Genomic DNA, 19342 nt, shown 5'->3' with positions numbered 1-19342 from the left:
CCAAGAAGGAGATGTCTTTGTTCCCTTTGGACTTAATGTTGTCCATACGACATTTCTGTCTGCTGACTCTCACTGCTATTGACAGTGTAAGAGTTTTGGTCATAATCTTAAACCATTACTTGGTATGAGATTCTTTAAAAATGTCATCAGTTTTCCTTAGTCACATTTAATATCAAACGAGATACTGACAAAAAGTCTTTTATTTTTTTAAGGCTTCTTTATTTTGAGAGAGAGAGAGAGAAAGAGCATGCATGTGGGGGTTGGTGGGGGGGACTGGGGGAGGGACAGAGAGAGAGACTCCCATGCAGGCTCTGCACTGTCAGCTGAGAGCTGAAGCTGCTCAAACTCACAAACTTTGAGATCATGACCTGAGCTGAAACCAAGAGTTGGACGTTTAACCCACTGGGCCACCCAGGCACCCCGACAAAACATTCTTTTAAAGTATCACTTATGAGGGGCGCCTGGGTGGCTCAGTGGTTAAGCCTCCGACTTTATTTAGCTCAGGTCATGATCTCCATACATGAGTTCTAGCCCCACATCAGGCTCTGTACTGACAGCTAGGAGCCTGGAGCCTGCTTTGGATTCTGTCTCCCTCTCTCTCTGTCCCTCCCCCACTCGCACTCTGTCTCTGTCTCTGTGTGAATAAACATTAACAAAAATTTAAAAATAAATAAAAAATACCACTTATGAAAACATGGACTCCAAATTCCTTTGTCATAGATATCATTATTACATAATGTAGGTAATTTATAGCAAAAAGTGGCACAAGACTGAAATCAGTGTCTTGACACTAGGAGTAGATAAAGTATTATGAATGCAAAATGATGATGCTTGGCCAAGTAAATATAACCAGAGCGATTTCCTTTAAGTAAGCCTTTCCTCTCTATGAGCTTATTTGTCATATTCTACACAAGGACAACTTTCTATGAGACATGAGGCCACACTTTTCTGCCCCAGAGGACAATAGTAAATGGTAGGTCATTCTCCTCCAACCTATCCCCCCCTTCTTCCCACACACACCCTTTCTGCCTCTGAGTGATTTTATAGATCACTTAAGGAAAAGCATCTATACATGGTGAGTCTATCAAGTATAAAATGGAATCTATCTTTTGTCCTATAAATTGATAGCCATGAGAAAACTCTTCCAGGTGAAATGTTCCAATGCCTTCCTTTCTGAGACCTATGCTAAAACTTAAGGGCTTTAAATCTTTGTCTTTTGTTAATTTCTGTATTATGTTATTAGGAAGACTCTATTTTCAGAGTATTTTTGTTGTGGTCATGTAAGGAAATTAGATTTAGATAGAAATTGTGTGTGGGGGGGTATAGTATTTTCAGAGGATTGAGGTAGACTTTATAATCCCTTAAGCTAAATCTTTGTCAAAATGTTTTAAAATACAAGTTTAAAAAATATCAATTATTTTTCAGTATTCAGATAAATACGAAATTTTACTCCAATGAATTTTGAGGTTTTCCAAGACTGGGGTATTAATTTAGTCTTGGCCCTTTGGGGGGAAAAAAAAAAACAAAAAGAAAAGAAAAACAAAACCACAAAGATGTGCACGTTTAGCCTTTCTTTCAGAGAGTGGTAAGACAATAACACAGTCAGAATCCTTACTGTGAAGATTCCAGTGATTTAACTTCAGCACATTAATGCACTTTTTTTTTTTACAACTAAATAACGTAGATCGAAAGTGTCCTGAAATTACTCTTAGTGCTTCACAAGAAAAGTGGTTTGTTTTATTTTTTGCAAGACTATTTCATCACCATAATTTTCAAGCATGCTGAGGTGCCACAAGAGCTCTCCTAATTGCTTAAGCGTCGCTGACCCTTTATTTGAAACACACAATATCACGTCCGTAACAGGCAAAGGAGAGCTGAATTAAGTGGCAACGCCAAAATGTATCCACCAAACAAAAGGCCTGAAACGGCCTCAGAGAGCCTCTTTCCTAATATTTTCCAGTAGGGGGAACTAAAGACTCACTATCCAGCATTTAGCAGGGCTCGGGGACCTGCGTCGAGTTCCCATAACCCGCCTTCTAATCACCGGAACAGGCATCAAACAGCTACCAGTGAGCCTGTGATCACACGTGGGCCTGGCCACACCGGCCACACCGGGGGCACCGCAGACACTGGCATCCCTTTGATCCAACGTGGCCTTCCTTAATCATCCCCGGTCCTGATGGCATTGACTTGGTGTTTTTTGCCTTAATTTTCAGGGTCTGACATCTTTGGGCTGAAATTCGGCTCTTTTTGAGCTTCTTTTAGCTCAGTGGGTTTTCAGCTTTCCTCCATCCTGTGTTTTCCGAAATTTCCTTTCAGAGTTGCCAGTCTCTGTGGGATAAGGGCTTCGAGTACACCTCTCGCCCCCAGCTCTCTGATCCCCTCTCCCCATCCTAAGCATCTTCTGCTGAACTCCTTGCATGCCACAAACCCGCGTCAAACTCATCTTTGCGGGGTCATAAGGCAACTGAGTAACATAAGAGGGGATGCCACCCTTCCCCTCCCTTCTTCCCCCGGGGATTCCTCAGGGGGCCATAGATCTTGGCTAAAACAAGCCGGTAGAGGCTACAGATTTCTGTTCAAACCCCCCCCCCTTCTTTTTCTTGTGCTTTTTTAACGACATAGGAAGCACCCACACAGAACCTTTCCGCTTCGAAAGGTGGTTATATTTTGTTTCCTTTCCTTTTCTCCCTCCCGCCCAGCTTCTCATTTTGCTAAAAGGTGAAGAGTGAGTGTTTGTGTGATTTTAACCGGTAATGAGGCTGCGCCCTGGGTCCTGGAGGATGATCTTTTTCCAGAAAGCGCGTGCATCTCGGGCAGACGGAGGGATGAATAATTAGGAAGGGCTTCCATGGAATCACTCACCGAGAAAATTACCTGCCCATTAAACGGGACGCCGCGAGGAGCCGGGGACTAGAGCCCACCTATCCCCGCCCCGGGCAGGAGGCGCGGAGAGGGGGAAGGAGTTGACGGGTGGCTCGGGCTCCAAATTTGTTAATTTCCGCCCCCCGAGGAATCTCGGCTCCCCTCCCCTGCTCCCCCCCGACTGCCCAGCGGGCTGGCGCCCCCTGCACGTGCGGGTGGCGGACTCTGGAGGTGGAAAGCTCAGCGCACCCCCGCGTCACCCCTGCCCCCCTCCCCGGGGCAGACTCCTAGCAGCTTTCGTTCCTCCCCACCCCTCCCGCCTCCTCGCCTTCCCTCCTCTAAGTCCTTCCACCCTCGGCAGCTGCTGGAGGAGGCGGACGCTCTGCTGCGGGGCCGCGGGAGCAGCGGCGGCGGCGGCGGCTGCAGCGGAGGGACTGACGGCTGCACCGGGGCGGGCGGCTGGACTGCGCGCTCCCTTTCGCGCCCGCTCCCGGGCTTCTGGGCTCGCTCGCCCCGCTCGGCGGTCGCCCGCGGCCGCCCGGGTTCACCGTCGCTCTCAGGCGGCACCGCGAGGGTGGCCGCTGCCTCAGCCCTGCCCCTCGTCCCCTCCCTCCCTTGCAGCCCCACCACGTAGGAGTTCGGATTCTCCACCCGAGTCGCCCTGATTTCCCTTTGCCTCTTTCTGGAGCGGGAGTGGTGGAGGGAGGCAGCGAGGCTGCGAGGGAGAGGCCCGCCAAGTCGGGCCGCCTGCAAAGTGTTGCTTTGACACATCCTTATTATGGAAGTTAAGTGAAAAAACTCTGGACGTGGAGCGGCTACCGAGAAGGAGACCGGGCAAGGAAAACCAGTAGGCAGGCCAATGGTGTTTCGGCAGCGCGCTGGCAAGTTTGTGGAACACTTTCTAGGAATTAGGTCTTTTTCCTCCCTCTTCATCTTCTTGACTGCTGAAGAAAGAACTTGGCTTTGGAAGGCAATGGAGCCTGAGGACAGAGGGTTAGACACACTTGAATAATCCCTCCGGCTGGGCTGAATTTGTGGGAATTTAGGAAGCCAGAGTGTGGAAATACAGCAGCCTTTGGAGTGCCCTCTGTTAATTTGGATGGAGCTAAATGTGCCCCATTCGAGACCTCTCCCCTAACCCCTTCTGATCTTGCGATTTGCTCTTCTTGACTTTAATTAGCATCTAGGAAAGTCTAAACTTTGGACCTACCTCTTTTTTTGATACTTATTTTTGTACGTTTGCTCTCTGGGATTGGTTTCTTAAAACAATCTGGATCCTTTTTAATATGTCAAAATGAGTCGGCTGATGTTTACACAACTACTGCTCTGTGGATTTTTATATGTTCGGGTTGATGGTAAGTTAAAAATACTTTTATCCTCCTCCCACCCCCCAGAAAGCCCATTTATTTCTGAATGAGTTGTGGGCCATCAATAAAATGACATTGTGTCTATTAGTCCCTTTTGGTCAGGCACCGGGACTTTTGGGGGGCAGAGATTTTAAGTCTTTGTTTCTCAACTGCTGCAAGTGGAAGGCGTTAGTAGTCACCTATTGTTGTTATTATTGCAATGTGCTTAATTAATGGAGGAGTTGCATAATAAATAATGGGCTCTTAGTTTTGTTAGAAAAAGGAATATTACAGTAAATCTCTGGAATACTCTTGTGCCTACAGCTATTTGGTGTTTGTTCTTGGATCTGAACTTTGGCTTAGAAATTCAAGTAAAGAAAAATAGTAATAGACACTTGAATGAAGGTTCGGTGGGTTAGGAATTTGAGGCATGGTATCTCAGGGATCGATGTGTATCACTTGTATGCTGGTGAGTGCTCTTCTAGTGTGAAATCAGAATCAAGAATTTAGATCACAGGGAGAAAACTGTCAAAAGTAAGACTGGGCGAGGCTCCAGGAAGGGGGGAAACATAAGCTCAGGGCTGGCTGCGGGCACAGAACACTCAGCTCAGTCCCCAGTGGCAAACACAATGGGGATCTGAAACAGGTACTGTAGGTGTCTCCCTCTGGGTTGAGTCAGTCTGTCAAGCAGACAGCAGTCTGCCTCTGATTCTCCTGTCTTTTGTTCAGATATGGTTTCCTGGGATATTTTCACAGGATGTCAGTTTCTTGTGGGAGGATTGCAAAATCCTTTCTTTAGCTCTTTTGAATGATGAGTGGAAGTAATCATTAACATGCTTTTTTTGTTAGTTCATAAGAAGTTGAAAGAACATTTGGTATTAACCTTCTAGGGTCTTCAGTTTTTAAATTGATAGAAAGGATATGTGTAAAGAGAAGACTGGAGCGTGTTTGTTTTTTTTTAAATGTGGATTGTAGTACTTTAGATTTGCAATAATTGTACTTGTAAAGAATCTGTGAATTGGTCCAGATATTTGAGCCATCATAGTAGCTTGTTGCTACATAAACTTTCCTCCAGCATTTGCATTGTGGACGAATTCATTATTTGGGACACTGCCTATTTGTGCCCGCCTGTAGGAGCTAACTTTGTTCCAGGCAGCTGCTGCTGCACAGAACCCAGCGTATCAGACTCAAAACAGGAAGGCTTTCTATAAACATGAGGCAGTACAGATGAGTTTACCTACTGTCAAGTGGCTGTTTTCAATCATGGACTACATGAGTACTTTTGCCCCCAGCGATAGTAGGCGAGGCATTCATGTGGGCACACTGCTTTTTCTTTTTTTCCTTCTAAGTAGTAGATGTTTAGGAATTAATCATTATGAATCACACTGTGACAGTATCTATAGTCCTACCTGATCATTCACCATGCATTTTCTTTTTCAATACATTTACCTTTACGATACATTTAGGTTGACCTAACCAAAAGGTTTACGTATTTCTCCCAAGTGTGTTGGATTATCCTGATAAGAAGACTTTGATATAACTTTTTGGGTAATATGTCCTCATAAACCATGAATTTACATATTTCAATACCAGAAATGCATGCATAAACTATATGTTAGACTATAGAATCATCACCAAGTTGTTTTTTTCTCTTTTGGAATTAGTGTGTAGCTAAGAGGAATACAATTAAATTGCTCAGTGGAAGTGACAGAGGGAATCAGAAGAGCTTGGTGTTACAGAATGTAATTAATGTACCAGGGTGTTTGGAGATATATGAAACAAATGCAATTAACCAGCTTGCTGGAACAGCAGTAGCAAGACATCGTTTCTCTCCTTCCTTCCCTCCCTCCCTCCCATCCTGCCTCCCTTCTTCTCTTCCTTCTCCCCCTTCCTCACCCCTCCCTCATGTCCCAGAGACACGCCTAGGACCTTTGTTCTGATTTAATATTATAGGGTAAGGGGAAAATTTATGTCTAGGCCACAATTATGCAGCAAAATTCATGGCAATGTAGTGAAATATGTGCAGTGTTGACAAGTTGAAAAGGTAATGGTAATTTTTGGTTTGTTTTTGTTTGTTTGTTTGTTTGTTTGTGAAACTAGTTTTTATGTTTAACATCTACTACTCCAGAAGCAAAGGAAGCTGTGGACACTTACTGAATGAGTACATAGAGCATACATTTGACATTGGATTGTCTTTGGTTTACTCCAGAATGATGACAGCTTCTCCGTGGGGAGTGTTGAAAATTTGGGATGTAGACAACACTGCCCTCTAGGCTATTTCAACACACTGGGACTGAGTGCTCACATATATAATGAGTGGGTTGGTTTGTAAGATCTCTAAGCTCTTTCTCTTCCAGGATTCTATGATTTCTATTTACTTATTATCCTTCTTAGAAGTGTGTGCTTATTCTCCCCATGAATTTCAAATTTAGAGAAGCTTGTACCATTTCAAAGATATACTGACTATCCTCGTGCTAGACACAGAAATTAATTTTATTCAGTGACAAATGATACATAGATTTGCATTGAAATTTGCTTGGTAGGTTATTTATATGTGCATTTTTATAGTATGTGAAAAATGTTAGAGTTTTGCCTCCTCATAGAAGATATGTGCTAATATTATTTATGATTTTTCAGTATCCTGTGTCTGTAGGAATCCATAGAGAATAAACATTAAGTTAGTTGAGAGCTACAGACAAACTTTTCTATTTGGGTTGTAAATGAAGGTTTTCTTATTTGATACAGAATAATGAATGGCATGCATATTTTTCTTTACTGTTCCATAGGAGAATATGTATCACGTTTAGCTTTTGTTCTCCAGATTTTCTTTATTTTTAAGTGAGACTGTGGTTTTATAGCCATTTACAGGGAACAGACATAAATTACCACAATGCTTTTTAATTACATCCATCGCCCGTGCATTGTGTCAATTCAGTAATTTTACCTTGTGAAAAGATGTTTTCAAAATAAGAATAATGTTCTTATCTTTAATTCTTAACGTTCTTATCTTATATTCTTAAATGAAAATGGCACACATGATATTTGGGGAGAAAAAGATAATGTGCATGCAGAGTGTAGATGCATAATCTCATACATTTTGCTAAAGTGTTTCTTTTAGTAATGGGCGCATTATCATAGCAATATGTAGTCCACTTCAGAACTTAAACTGCCTATAAATAACCTGAAATTTGTTCTTACAACTATGTAGTGATATCACTTTGAATTGGCTTTGTTTGAATAACCTTTGATTCTAGGCAACCTGTGGACCTTAAACCAAAAAGATTTCTTAGAACATCAAAACAGAGTATCTTAAAAGAAAAAAAAAAAGCCATGATTATACAAAATAATAATAATAATTCTGGTCATCTCATCCTTGAGCAGCTTCTATAAAATAGCATCTTTGACAATAAAGATATTGATTTGTAAGCACATTGTACACATATTGGGATACATATACTGTAATGAGAGGAACTTAGTTATGTGGAATGTGTATGTCTAATAATAGCTGCTTTAGTAGTTCCTGCAGTCTGTAGGAGGTACAGTTACCTCCAATGTATGATTTAGTTTTTGAAGGGTTTTAGTGAAAAGATCTCCTTTTATTTATTTCTCTTCTTCCCCTCTTCAACTACTTGTCTTGACCCTCCTCTTCCTCTTCCACTTCTTCTTTCTCCTCCCTCCCTTCCTTCCGTTCTTTCTCCCCCCCCCCCCCCTTTTTTTTTTGGACCAGGTGGAAAGAATTAGAGAAACATTTACATTTGAAGAGTGAAGAAGATATGTTTCTTGAATGACAATTTAGAAAAATCTGCCTTTAAAGTAGATATATTAATAGTGTTTTACTTTTGGATATATCCAATTGGGGTATTGACCAACACTTTTCTTTTGCAATACTCTATACCTTTATGCAAACTTATTTTGCATAGAACCAGTCTTTCTCCAGTTAGACAAACGGAAGTCTACTGATCTGTGTTCAGACAATGGAAATTTACAGACTGCCATTTTATAGATTTATTTTTAAAGGAAAATATTGTTATGTTTCTTATAGTGTATCCCAGTATAGACCTATGAACCTATCAATACATTAATATTAATATAGATTTTCTTCTTTCTTTAAATTATTGAATAAAGCATGAATGAATACTTACATAAAGTCTTTCAAAGGGAAATTCCCATCAACTTTTTCAATGTTTCCGTATATGTATTACCATAACAGAGACCTAATATACTATCTAAAGTATGGTATATTCACCCGATACCTATTTCTAATTCAAAACTGTGTTGGGATAACCTAGGCCTCAGTAGTTAGTGTTTTCTTGTCCATTTGCACCTCATTCTTAAGAAGTTTTATCTAATCACGTGGGTTTCATTTTTTTTTTTTTAGTTTATTCATTTTGAGAGAGAGAAAGAGAGCAAGCTAGCGTGTCCATGCGCACATGGGTGGAGGGAGGAGCAGTGAGAGAGAGAGGGAGGGAGGGAGTCTCAAGCTGGCCTCACACTGTCAGTGTAGAGCCTGATGTGTGGCTTGAACTCATGAACCATGAGATCATGACCTAGGCCGAAATCAAAGGTCAGACATTTAACTGACTTAATCACCCAGGTGTCCCTAGTCACATGGGTTTGAAATCCATCTTAATGCTGATACTTCTCAAATTGCTGCAATCATTGTGTGAAGGAATATAGTGCCTGGAACAGTGTTTGACGTATCCAGCTGACTACTTGACATTTTTGCTTGATATCTAATAAGCATATGTCACACTTAGATGGTAAGTGGACTTACTGTGGTCATCATTTTGCAAAATACACAGATGTCAAATCATTATGTTGTACACCTAAAACTAATATCATGTTATATGTCAATTATATCTCACTTAAAAAAAATATCAGACTCAAGCTGATGATAGAATCTGCTTCTCATTTCCAGCTGAGTTAATGGCATCACTATTCATAGAGATTTTCATGACCGAAAACTAGAAGTCATTCTTGACTTATCCTCATAGTCCATATCCAACTTGCTAGTAAACCCTTTGAAATATATCCTGATACCAATGATTTTATGTATGTTCGTGATTTTCCCACAACATTTAAGCATTTTCAAATATACAGCAAAGCTGAAAGAAGTCTATAGTGAACATTCTCCTAGATTCTAGCATTATTTTACTGTACTTGATTACCACATACTTATCCATTCATCTATTCTTCTAAGCATCCATTATATATTTTTTAAAGTTTACATTTTAACTCCATTTAGTTAACATACAGTGTTATATTAGTTTCAAGTGTACAATACAGTAATTCACCACTTCCATATATTACCCTGTGCTCATCACAAGTGCACTGCTTAGTACCCATCACCTATTTAATCTATCCACCATCCCATCCATTATATTGTTTTTTTTTTTTTTTTCATCGTTTATTTATTTTTGGGACAGAGAGAGACAGAGCATGAACGGGGGAGGGGCAGAGAGAGAGGGAGACACAGAATCGGAAACAGGCTCCAGGCTCTGAGCCATCAGCCCAGAGCCTGACGCGGGGCTCGAACTCACGGACCGCGAGATCGTGACCTGGTTGAAGTCGGACGCTTAACCGACTGCGCCACCCAGGCGCCCCCACCATCCATTATATTGTTTTGATGCATTTTCAAATAATTAGATACTAAACATTTCTTACTGCTTTAACCACTACCGTCCTGGTCAAAAACTGGACTATTGCAATAGTTTGATAAATGATTTTCCACCTCCCATTCTTGTTCCTCTATTCCCCACACCTTAGCCCCATGCAAATTAGTTTTCCACACTAGACAAAGGGACCTTTTAAAAGCATGTAATGGCAGCTCCTTGCCTAGAACCATGTAATGGCTTCTACTCACAACTCTTCACAATGGTTTACAAGACTATTCAGGCCCCTCTCTGCCTCTCTGCCCTCATCTGCTCACACTCCCCACCTGTATTTAAAACTTTTCTTTTTAATGTTCTGTTTCTGACTCAGGGCTTTTGCATTCATTCTTTCTTCTAACAGAAATATACTTCCATGGATTTTTGCCTGGGTAAATCTTTCAATTGATCTAATAAGTCCCTATCCAATAACATCTCTTCAGAAATATGGGCATTCCTGTCTAAAATTACTTCCCTTAAAAGACTATCGGGCTTCCTCCTTTACCTGTCTTAATTTTTTTCATAGCACTTATTACCTCCTGGAAGTGTGTGTGTGTATGTGTGTGTGTGTGTGTGTGTGTGTGTGTGTGTGTGTGTAAACAATGATAAAGGGACTGACACCTACCCTACCCGCAAGCTAAGAAGTTAGGCTGCCACAACATCATGAATGCTGGGGGAAGAAATGAGACTTCTGGGTCAGAGGTGATGGAGTTCATTAGTCATCCCATAGCGAGTAGCATGATATTATGTTTGTTTCAATTTACCTTGCCCCTGAAGTGCCTTGGAAGCGGTATAGCGGGGCCCAGAGAGATTACGCACACATAGTGGGTTAGCCTTACAGTTGAGGGACCCTGATCTTGGGAACCCAGATAGTTTATAACAGACAATAAGCACACTGCCTAACCTTTGCCTCAGAGGAAGATATTGTTTTGACTATATTGGATAATAAGCATATCTGCCTTCTGCTCTTAAGAGAGTCCATCTCAGGGGCGCCTGGGTGGCTCAGTCGGTTAAGGGTCCGACTTCAGCTCAGGTCACGTTCCGTGAGTTCGAGCCCCGCGTCGGGCTCTGGGCTGATGGCTCAGAGCCTGGAGCCTGCTTCTGGTTCTGTGTCTCCCTCTCTCTCTGCCCCTCCCCCGTTCATGCTCTGTCTCTCTCTGTCTCAAAATAAATAAACGTTAAAAAAAATTAAAAAAAAAAAGAGAGTCCATCTCAAATTCAGAAGACTATTTGGTATCTAAGTATACTTGAAAAGATAGTTTTTAATAAAAGTATTAGTGGCTCTGCTAGCAAGATGTGCAGAAATCTTGCACATGGAGAATTTTCTCCCAACAATAGATAGTTAGAAATGTTTATTTATCGTCTGACTCTTTGAGCTTCTAGGGCAGACACTTAGTTTTGTCTGTCATGTTTAATAATGTTCCTCCAGTGCCTGGAGCACTGGATGACACATACGAGATATTCAAATATTTGTTGAATAAATGAAAATGTGCTTATGGAGTCTTTTGAGATGCTTATTTTCGTGTCCTCCTCAACACATGAAACATTTACCATTTGAACAAGGTTTATTTATTTATTTTGGAGTCTGTGTGTGGGCACCTGTGCATGTGTGTCTAGTGAGAGACAGAAAAAGAGTTATCAAGCATGAGTATTTTGACACAAGTGACATCATTATTTCTGGTGATTCAATATTCTGCTTTTCACCTGGCAGAAGATATAGATTTGACCATCTATCTAACCAAGAATATTTTCTGTCGTGGTAGTTCTCACGGTCACTCTCCCCCCAAAGCCCACACTAATACTGCTGTGTTTTTTAATCTTTATTTTATTTATTTTATTATTTTAATGGTTATTTATTTTTGAGGGAGAGAGAAAGAGAGAGAAGCATGGAGAGATGGAGCCAAAGAATCTGAAGCAGTCTCCAGGCTCTGAGCTGTCAGCACAGAGCCTGATGAGGGCCTCGAACTCATGAACCATGAGATCATGACCTGAGACAAAGTCTGATGCTTAACTAACTGAGCCACCCAGGTGCCCCTATTTTATTGTTATTTATATATAGAGAGAGTGAGTGGGGACGAGGGGCAGAGGGAGAGAGAGAGAGAGAGAGGGAGGGAGGGAGAGAGAAAGAGAGAGAGAGGGAGGGAGAGAGAGAATAAGAATCTTAGGCAGGCTCCTGCTGCAGGGTTTGATCTCAAAACCCTGGGATCATGACCTGAGCTAAAATCAAGAGTCAGATACTCAACAACTGAGCTGCCCAGGTGCCCCAACACCGCTGTTTTTTAGCACACTGTTGAATGTTATGTGTATAGACAGGGAACTCCTTTAAATGATTTAGGTTACTTAATAAGAGCATACACATTTTCTCCCCATTAAGGAATGTTGACTTATATGATGATATCTAGTTTAGAAATTGAGACTTCTCTGTACATTTAGCGCAGATTTCCATGTATGCACTAGCAAAAGAAAAGTGAATATTTAGAGATAGAATTACCTGGATTACTTCTTTTTTTTATTTTAAAAAAATTTTTTTATACCTGGATTACTTCTAAAATTAGTCTCCAAATATATGGCTCACTAATAATTGAAAAAGAAGAAGATTAAACAATCCCCATAATGGGCGTTGTTCTACTCTATCTGCTATTGCAATCATTATGTTCAGGGCCCTATTTATCATTATTGATATTAAATTGAAATATATTCAGGAATTTGGTAGGTAGAACCTCTTTATAGACCTAATTTTGATTTTAAGAAAAAAATTCAAAGGATTCTTAACTGGAAAATTTACGAAAAAAGAAATAATAATAAGATTAAGGGCCAACATAGACATCCCTAAATTTTGCTAATTAAATATTTTTCTCCCAACAAGCTTATTGAAATGTAATTCATAGATTATGCAATTCACCTATATAAAATATACAACTCAGTGGTTTTTAGCATATTTACAGAATTATATAACCATCATTACAATCTAATTTTAGACCTTATTTGTCATCCAAAAAAAAGGAAACCCTATATCCTATTTCCTCATCCACCAGTTCTCTGACAATCCTAGGAAGCCACTTGTCTGCTTCTGTCTCTATAGATCTGTCTATTCTCGACATTTCATGTGATAGAACCATATAATATCAGGTCTTTCATGACTAGCTTCTTTCCCTGAGTCTAATGTTTTCAAGGTTCATCCATGTTGTAGCATATATCAATACTTCATTCCTTTTTATTGCAGAGTAGTATTCCATGTCATTTTTCCTTTGAATTACTAATTCATGGACATTTAGGTCATTTCTACTTTTTGACTATTGTAAATATTACTGCTGTGAACATTTGTGTAGTAATCTTTGTGTGCACATGTATTTTCATTTCTCTTTAGTGCGTACCTGGAGTGGATTTGATGGGTCACACGGGAACTCTAAGGTTTAACATTTTGAGGAACTGCAAGACTGGTTTCCAAAACAACTGTACCATTTTACATTCCTACTAACAATATATAGGGTAAATATATTCTCTTAATTCACCTTGGAAAGCAAACATTGGATGGCTTTTACGAGTTGGATATGGTGTCTTATAGTGAAATAGTTTTAATATTATAATAATACACCTTAAATTTCCATCTGTGCTCATTTCTAATCTCCTCAGTGATTGTCTTCTAAGTCTTCTCCAATCACTCCATAAAGTTTTACAAATTGAAATTAACCCAAATTGAACTTTTCATTTTCAGCAGAGACTTCAGTAATACTAAATATAAGTCATGGAATGATTGCAAGTCAGAGCTGGAAGTTTTGCACTTATGCAGTACAACTCTGTCATTGGTTGGACACCTGTAGAACTGAAGCTCAGAGATTTTATGTGTTCTGTCACAGATCCCTTTGCTACTTAATGGTAGAACTGAAACTATAGTTGAGAGATGCTTTATTTCTATGTATCATGCTTCTCTTGAGAGACAGTTTCCAACTTCTCAGCCCTGGAACTCTTCAACAAGAATTCCAGACTCTTGTTACTGAAATGGCTAGTTGTTGGGGCGCCTGGATGGCTCAGTCAGTTAAGCGTCCAACTTCAGCTCAGGTCATGATCTCACGGCTTGTGGGTTTGAGCCCCATGTCTGGCTTTGTGCTGACAGCTCAGAGTCTGGAGCCTGCTTCAGATTCTCTCTCTCTCTCTCTCTCTCTCTCGCTCTCGCTCTCTCACTCACGATATCCCCCTCCCCACTCGCACTCACTGTCTCTAAAATAAATAAACATAAAAAAATAAAAATGAAATGGCCAGCTGTTTTGTGAGCATGTCAACAGGACAATTAGCTTGATACATTGAGGTGATTTATTTGATTTAGCACATGTTTATAGAGCATCCATTTATAAACAAGGCAACTTGCTGTGGGCTCTGTGAGGAACATAATGACCTGTTAAATAGTTCCCACCTTCAGCAAGATCCCCCAATGCAAGACAGGATAACTCATGTTCCAGTCACAAAAGCAAAAGTAGTGGCTGGTAAGTGGTTGAAGGTATATACAGCATAGTGTGGGAACTCAGGGAAGGAATAGTTGATTTCCAGCTGGTGCAATCTGAGAGAAGTCAAGATCAAATGGGTCACTTAGAGGAAGAGTGGGGTCTTAATAGGCAGAAAGATTGGACATTACATTAAAGCAAAAGGAATAACAGGAAGAATGGTATGGAGATGCGAAGGTGTGCTAAGGGAAAGGCAAGACATCTAGTTGAATTGTAACATGGGTTGTCCATAAGGCACAAAGTGGAAGATGATTATCGAAAGAGAGTCAGTCAACAAACACTGTTGAGTGAGTTTGAGTAAATAATTTGAAGTTTTTATGCCTCAGTGTCCTTATCTATAAAACGGACAGGGTGATAATATATATTTTATACAATCAATGTGAGGAATAAATGTATTTATATATATATATATATGTATGTATGTTTATATATGCACGTATATACATGAAAACACATGTGTATATATATATATGTATATGTATATATGTTATATATATAGAAATTATATATAAAATGTTCTGAAGAGTGCCTGGTACATAACAAACACCATTTAAGTGGGGTTTTTTATTCTTATTTTATTTATTTTTTTTAATTTTTTTAATATTAGAGAGAGAAAGAGAGAGTGTGTACACAGAAGAGGGGCAGAAGGAGCACGAGAGAGACAGAGAGAGAGAGAGAGAGAGAAGAGAGAATCCTAAGTAGTCTCCATGCTTAGTAGGGAATCTAATGCGAGGCTTGATCCCACAACCCCGGGATCATGACCTGAGCCAAAATTAAGAGTCAGTCGCTTAACCGACTGAGCCACCTAGGTGCCTCTAAGTGTTATTTATTGTTATTCTTATTATATCATTATTCCTTTTCTAGTGTGGACTATAAGCAATTTTAAGAGGACTTTGGCTATCAGGCTGATTATGGGCTGCATATGAGATGCATTTCATGATAATTTTCATGTCATCTTTCAAGTATGAGTCTTCGGGTGACTGATTAAGGACTTTTATTGCCTCTTAAGGGGAATCATCTGAGGCCACGCCTATGCAACTGTGCCAAACATGCCAGACAGGTGTGTTACCGTTGCATCATATGCTGATTACGGAGGGATTCCCAAGTGAGTGGCATTATGAATGGAAGGAATCAACAAGAGAGGCCTACTGTAAATAGCAATTTGTTAACAAGTAGAGCATGCTCATATAAACCTGCATTTTGGTTCATGCTGACTGATTTACATTTTATCCAGAATATTGTTTACTTGGTGCTTTTAATATAGAGTACCGTGAAGATCAATATTGCGTAAGACAAACTTATTTGGTTCTAAGTAAACACTTCTGGTATCGAAAATCCTTTGTAAAAATTAACAGTCTGCACTCATATTTTTTCTAAATAGCCTACTTATCTTTCTCTCATTTAGTATAGACAGTGACTCTAATAATTTTGACAATTATCCATTAATTAGATTCCCACATTGAGTGGTTGTGTAAATCAAAATGGATAACCTGAGTAAAATGATATAATCACTCTCGTGGAAGGCACACACTTTAGGTGGTCAGAAACTGAACTGCAGCTTTTGCTTTCCTACTAATTAATTGTATGACTTTAGATCTTTACATTTTTTTTAATGTTTATTTTTGAGAAAGAGAGAGAGAGAGAGAGAGAGAGAGAAAGAGAGAGAGAGAGAGATCCAGAGCATGAGCATGGGAAGGGAAGAGACAGAGAGGGGGTGGGGGAGACACAGAGTCTGAAGCAGGCTCCAGGCTTGGAGCTGTCAGCACTAAGCCTGACGAGGGGCTTGAACTCACAAACTGTGAGATCATGACCTGAGCCAAAGTCGGGTGCTTAACTGACTGAAGCACCTGGGTGCCCCTAGATACTTACTTTAAAAAAAGATGAGACCTGACTGTGTAATCTCCAGCATCCACTTAGCCTTAAATTCTATTATTGTAAGTAATTTAGTTTAATGTCTTATTGTTTATGCTTATGTTTGACTACAATTGAGGAGAAAATTTAGGCTGGAAAGAAATTATCTAAAACCATATATATCTGTCTTTGGGTGTAATGAGTTTATTGTCCAATCCGCCTAGGGTATAACCCTGTATTTTGGTGTGGGCTTAATGACGTGAATATGGATGATAGGCAAAATTCACCAGTCTTATGATTTGCATCCGCTTTTATCCATTAATGACCAGTGGAATGTATGGTTTCTTTATGAATAAATTGAATTAAAAATAATAACACTGAGACAACAATAGTCTTAAGCCAGTGTACTTAGCTTATGGCCACTGTAACTAGAACCATATGCAACCCAGCAGTTTTAGCTCAGGAAACTGAGTTAATAGCCACTTTTTAACTTCCATCGTAAGGATTGATGTGGGATATTTTCCCCTAGCTCTTGGTCCCAAGCCTTTTTGGAAATAAGTTGGAGAACATGGAATAGAACTCAACTATTTCATTATATCTCTTTTCAAGTTTAAACAAGGAACACCCACTTGAAAACTTTTTTGTTTGAAAGATTTGTCTAGAGGCACTTGGGTGGCTCGGTTGGTTAAACGACTGATTCTTGATTTCGGCTCAGGTCATGATCTCAGGGTTCGTGAGTTTGAGCCCCACATCGGGCTCTATGCTGACAGTGCGGAGCCTGCTTGGGATCCCCTCTCTCTTCCTCTCTCTCTGCTCCCCCCGTGTGCTTTCTCTCTCTCTCTCTCAAAATAAATAAAATAAACTTAAAAAAAGAAAAATAAATAAAAGTCTAAAACCTGTGCAATAGTTACAGACAATTAAAATGTTCATGGGGCTCCCGGGTAGCACAGTTGGTTAAGCGTCAGGCTCTTGATCTCGGCTCAGGTCATGATCTCACGGGTGGTGAGTTTGAGCCCCGTATCGGGCTCTGCACTGATGTTGCTGAGCCTACTCTGGATTCTGTGTCTCCTCTCTGACCCTCCCCCACTTATGTGCGTTCTCTCTCTCTCTCTCTCTCTCTCTCTCTCTCAAAATAAACTTTAAAAAAAAATGTTCAAAAGTAGTGTCAAAAAAGGGAGAACTTCTGATTTTCCAAAAAATTAAGTGAAGAATTATTCTTTATAAAGAAAAGGTTATACATTGCATAAATCAAGGTTATGACACATTTTAAAGTTTTATAATATTTATTTCCAAATACTAGCAAATGCTAAAACATAGTGAAACTAAACATTTAAGTGAATCTGATAATTATGGAATATGATTTTCAGGGTAACATTAAGGATGAACCTAGCAATAGCCATTCCAAGATGTGTCTGTATCTTTATTTTAAAGTGAACTTTAATGTATTGTCAAATAACAGTGTAGTTATTGACAACCAATCTTATTGTTGATCCTTTGAACTACAGAAGACTTTTCACCTTTCCCTCCTTAATATACAAACAGCTTGTGTATTCTAAAATATCTTTGAAGGGCACCTAGGTGGCTCAGTCGGTTGAGCATTTGACTTCAGCTCAGGTTATGATCTCGAGGTCGGTGAGTTGGAGTCCTGCATTGTGCTCTGTGCTGTCAGCTTAGAGCCTGGCCCATGCTTTGGATTCTGTGTCTCCCTCTCCCTCTCTCTCATTCTGTCCCTCCCCCACTCACTCTCTCTCTCTCTCTCTCAAAAATAAACATTAAAAAAAAAAAATCATTGCATGGCAGAAACTACAACAGGAAGCCATCACACAAATGCCAATTATGTGAACCCCTCCCCAACTGGATCATCTATTGGAAGAGAAACTGAGTAAGAAGGATGTAACCTTTGAAAAGAAAATGCCAGATAACTGAACATTCCACAGCACTTTTTTTTTCATGAAAAATGGACTGTGAAGAGTTAGAACATGAATTTGATGGCCTCAGAGCTACTTTTTTCACTGCAGTGATAGTCTCACAAGTTAAAAGTTAACAATGAAAACATATTTCCATGGTACCTGCACCCTGTACTCACAAATCTTCAGCAATCAGTTGATTTTTCAGCTTCCTTTTCTCCTCACAAGTGCTGTTTAATAATTTCACCAGAGAAGAAGTGCTAACAGATTTAACTGGGGAGCTCCTCACTCACCATCTTGAAAACATGTAGGTGATTTTGTAGCTAAGTATGTTTTTAAGTGTTTCAATCCACCTTTGTGATTCGAAAGGCTGGGTAATGTCAACTTGTAATACAAAATGAAGGAAAAAAGAATGAGAAAAATATGTATAACATGTGGGTACAGATTGTGGGCAAAGATACTTCTTATCCCTCTGCCCCATACACACATGGCTGTAAGATATGAATAAACTTGAGTTTTTTGATGCCTGCCCTCTACTCACAATCCAACAGACAACTTTTATTTTAAGAAGAACATTTTCCAGGCTATGAATTATTATTGTACTTTTCAGTTAAACTGTAACACCTGTGATGTTCACCAGTTGGATCTTATGAAACTCTCTCCAGATTTTTGAGGCTCCCAGTAAATGTGTCTCATTGCGTTAGGTTTAAATTCCAAGTTTGTTTAACTTTTCTTTTCAGAAAGTGGTTTTTATCTTTCTAAGCAGCAGCTAAACATGGCTTGCACAGAAAGACAACCAGGCACTTGTTTTTATAGTCTGTCTTAGGATTCAATTTAAGTGTTCTGAACATGGAGTGCTTGTAGGAGTTTACACATAATCTTTGCATTAGAACTAGTCCAGGAGGTACAAGGATGTACCTGGGAGGGGCAATCTCTGTGAAGGATAAGAGGCTGGTGGGCTGGGGGGGGGGGGGGGATGTTGGAAAAGTGAAAAACGGAACATTTGAATCGAATGAATTGGACCAGCATTTGAAACTCTACTATATAGCAAGTGGACAAGTTGATATTTAGTTCTATGGATTGTTAACATTCACATAAAACAGAATTATTTAGCATTTACTGAATCCTTTTTGATAATCAATTTGGGATCAAATGCAAAAGAACATGTGTCTGGCTTTGTATGACCCCAAATTCTTCCGTTTTCCCTTTGAGCAGATGACATGCCT

General features: G+C 40.0%; 1 protein-coding gene across 20 annotated transcripts in view; it reads left to right on the top strand.

Moving 5' to 3' along the window:
- The window catches only part of ROBO2 (roundabout guidance receptor 2), a 1716380-nt gene that overhangs the window by 1104594 nt on the left and 592444 nt on the right, over positions 1-19342 (top strand). The window contains exon 1 of one of the 20 annotated variants that reach the window (XM_086675718.1): positions 3308-4220. The exons of 18 other annotated variants lie outside the window; for them this stretch is intronic. In XM_086675718.1, the coding sequence (XP_086531844.1) occupies positions 4160-4220 (61 nt within the window). In that variant the 5' untranslated portion in view covers positions 3308-4159. Of the gene's footprint in view, positions 1-3307; positions 4221-19342 lie in introns of those variants that run through there. One more of the 20 variants, XM_086675725.1, reaches the window with a different exon arrangement.

The sequence above is a fragment of the Puma concolor genome, chromosome C2 (assembly GCF_028749965.1).
Source record: "Puma concolor isolate L17-30 chromosome C2, mPumCon1.1.hap2, whole genome shotgun sequence".
Lineage (NCBI taxonomy): Eukaryota > Metazoa > Chordata > Mammalia > Carnivora > Felidae > Puma > Puma concolor.
This window is presented reverse-complemented; position numbering and strand designations above follow the sequence as displayed.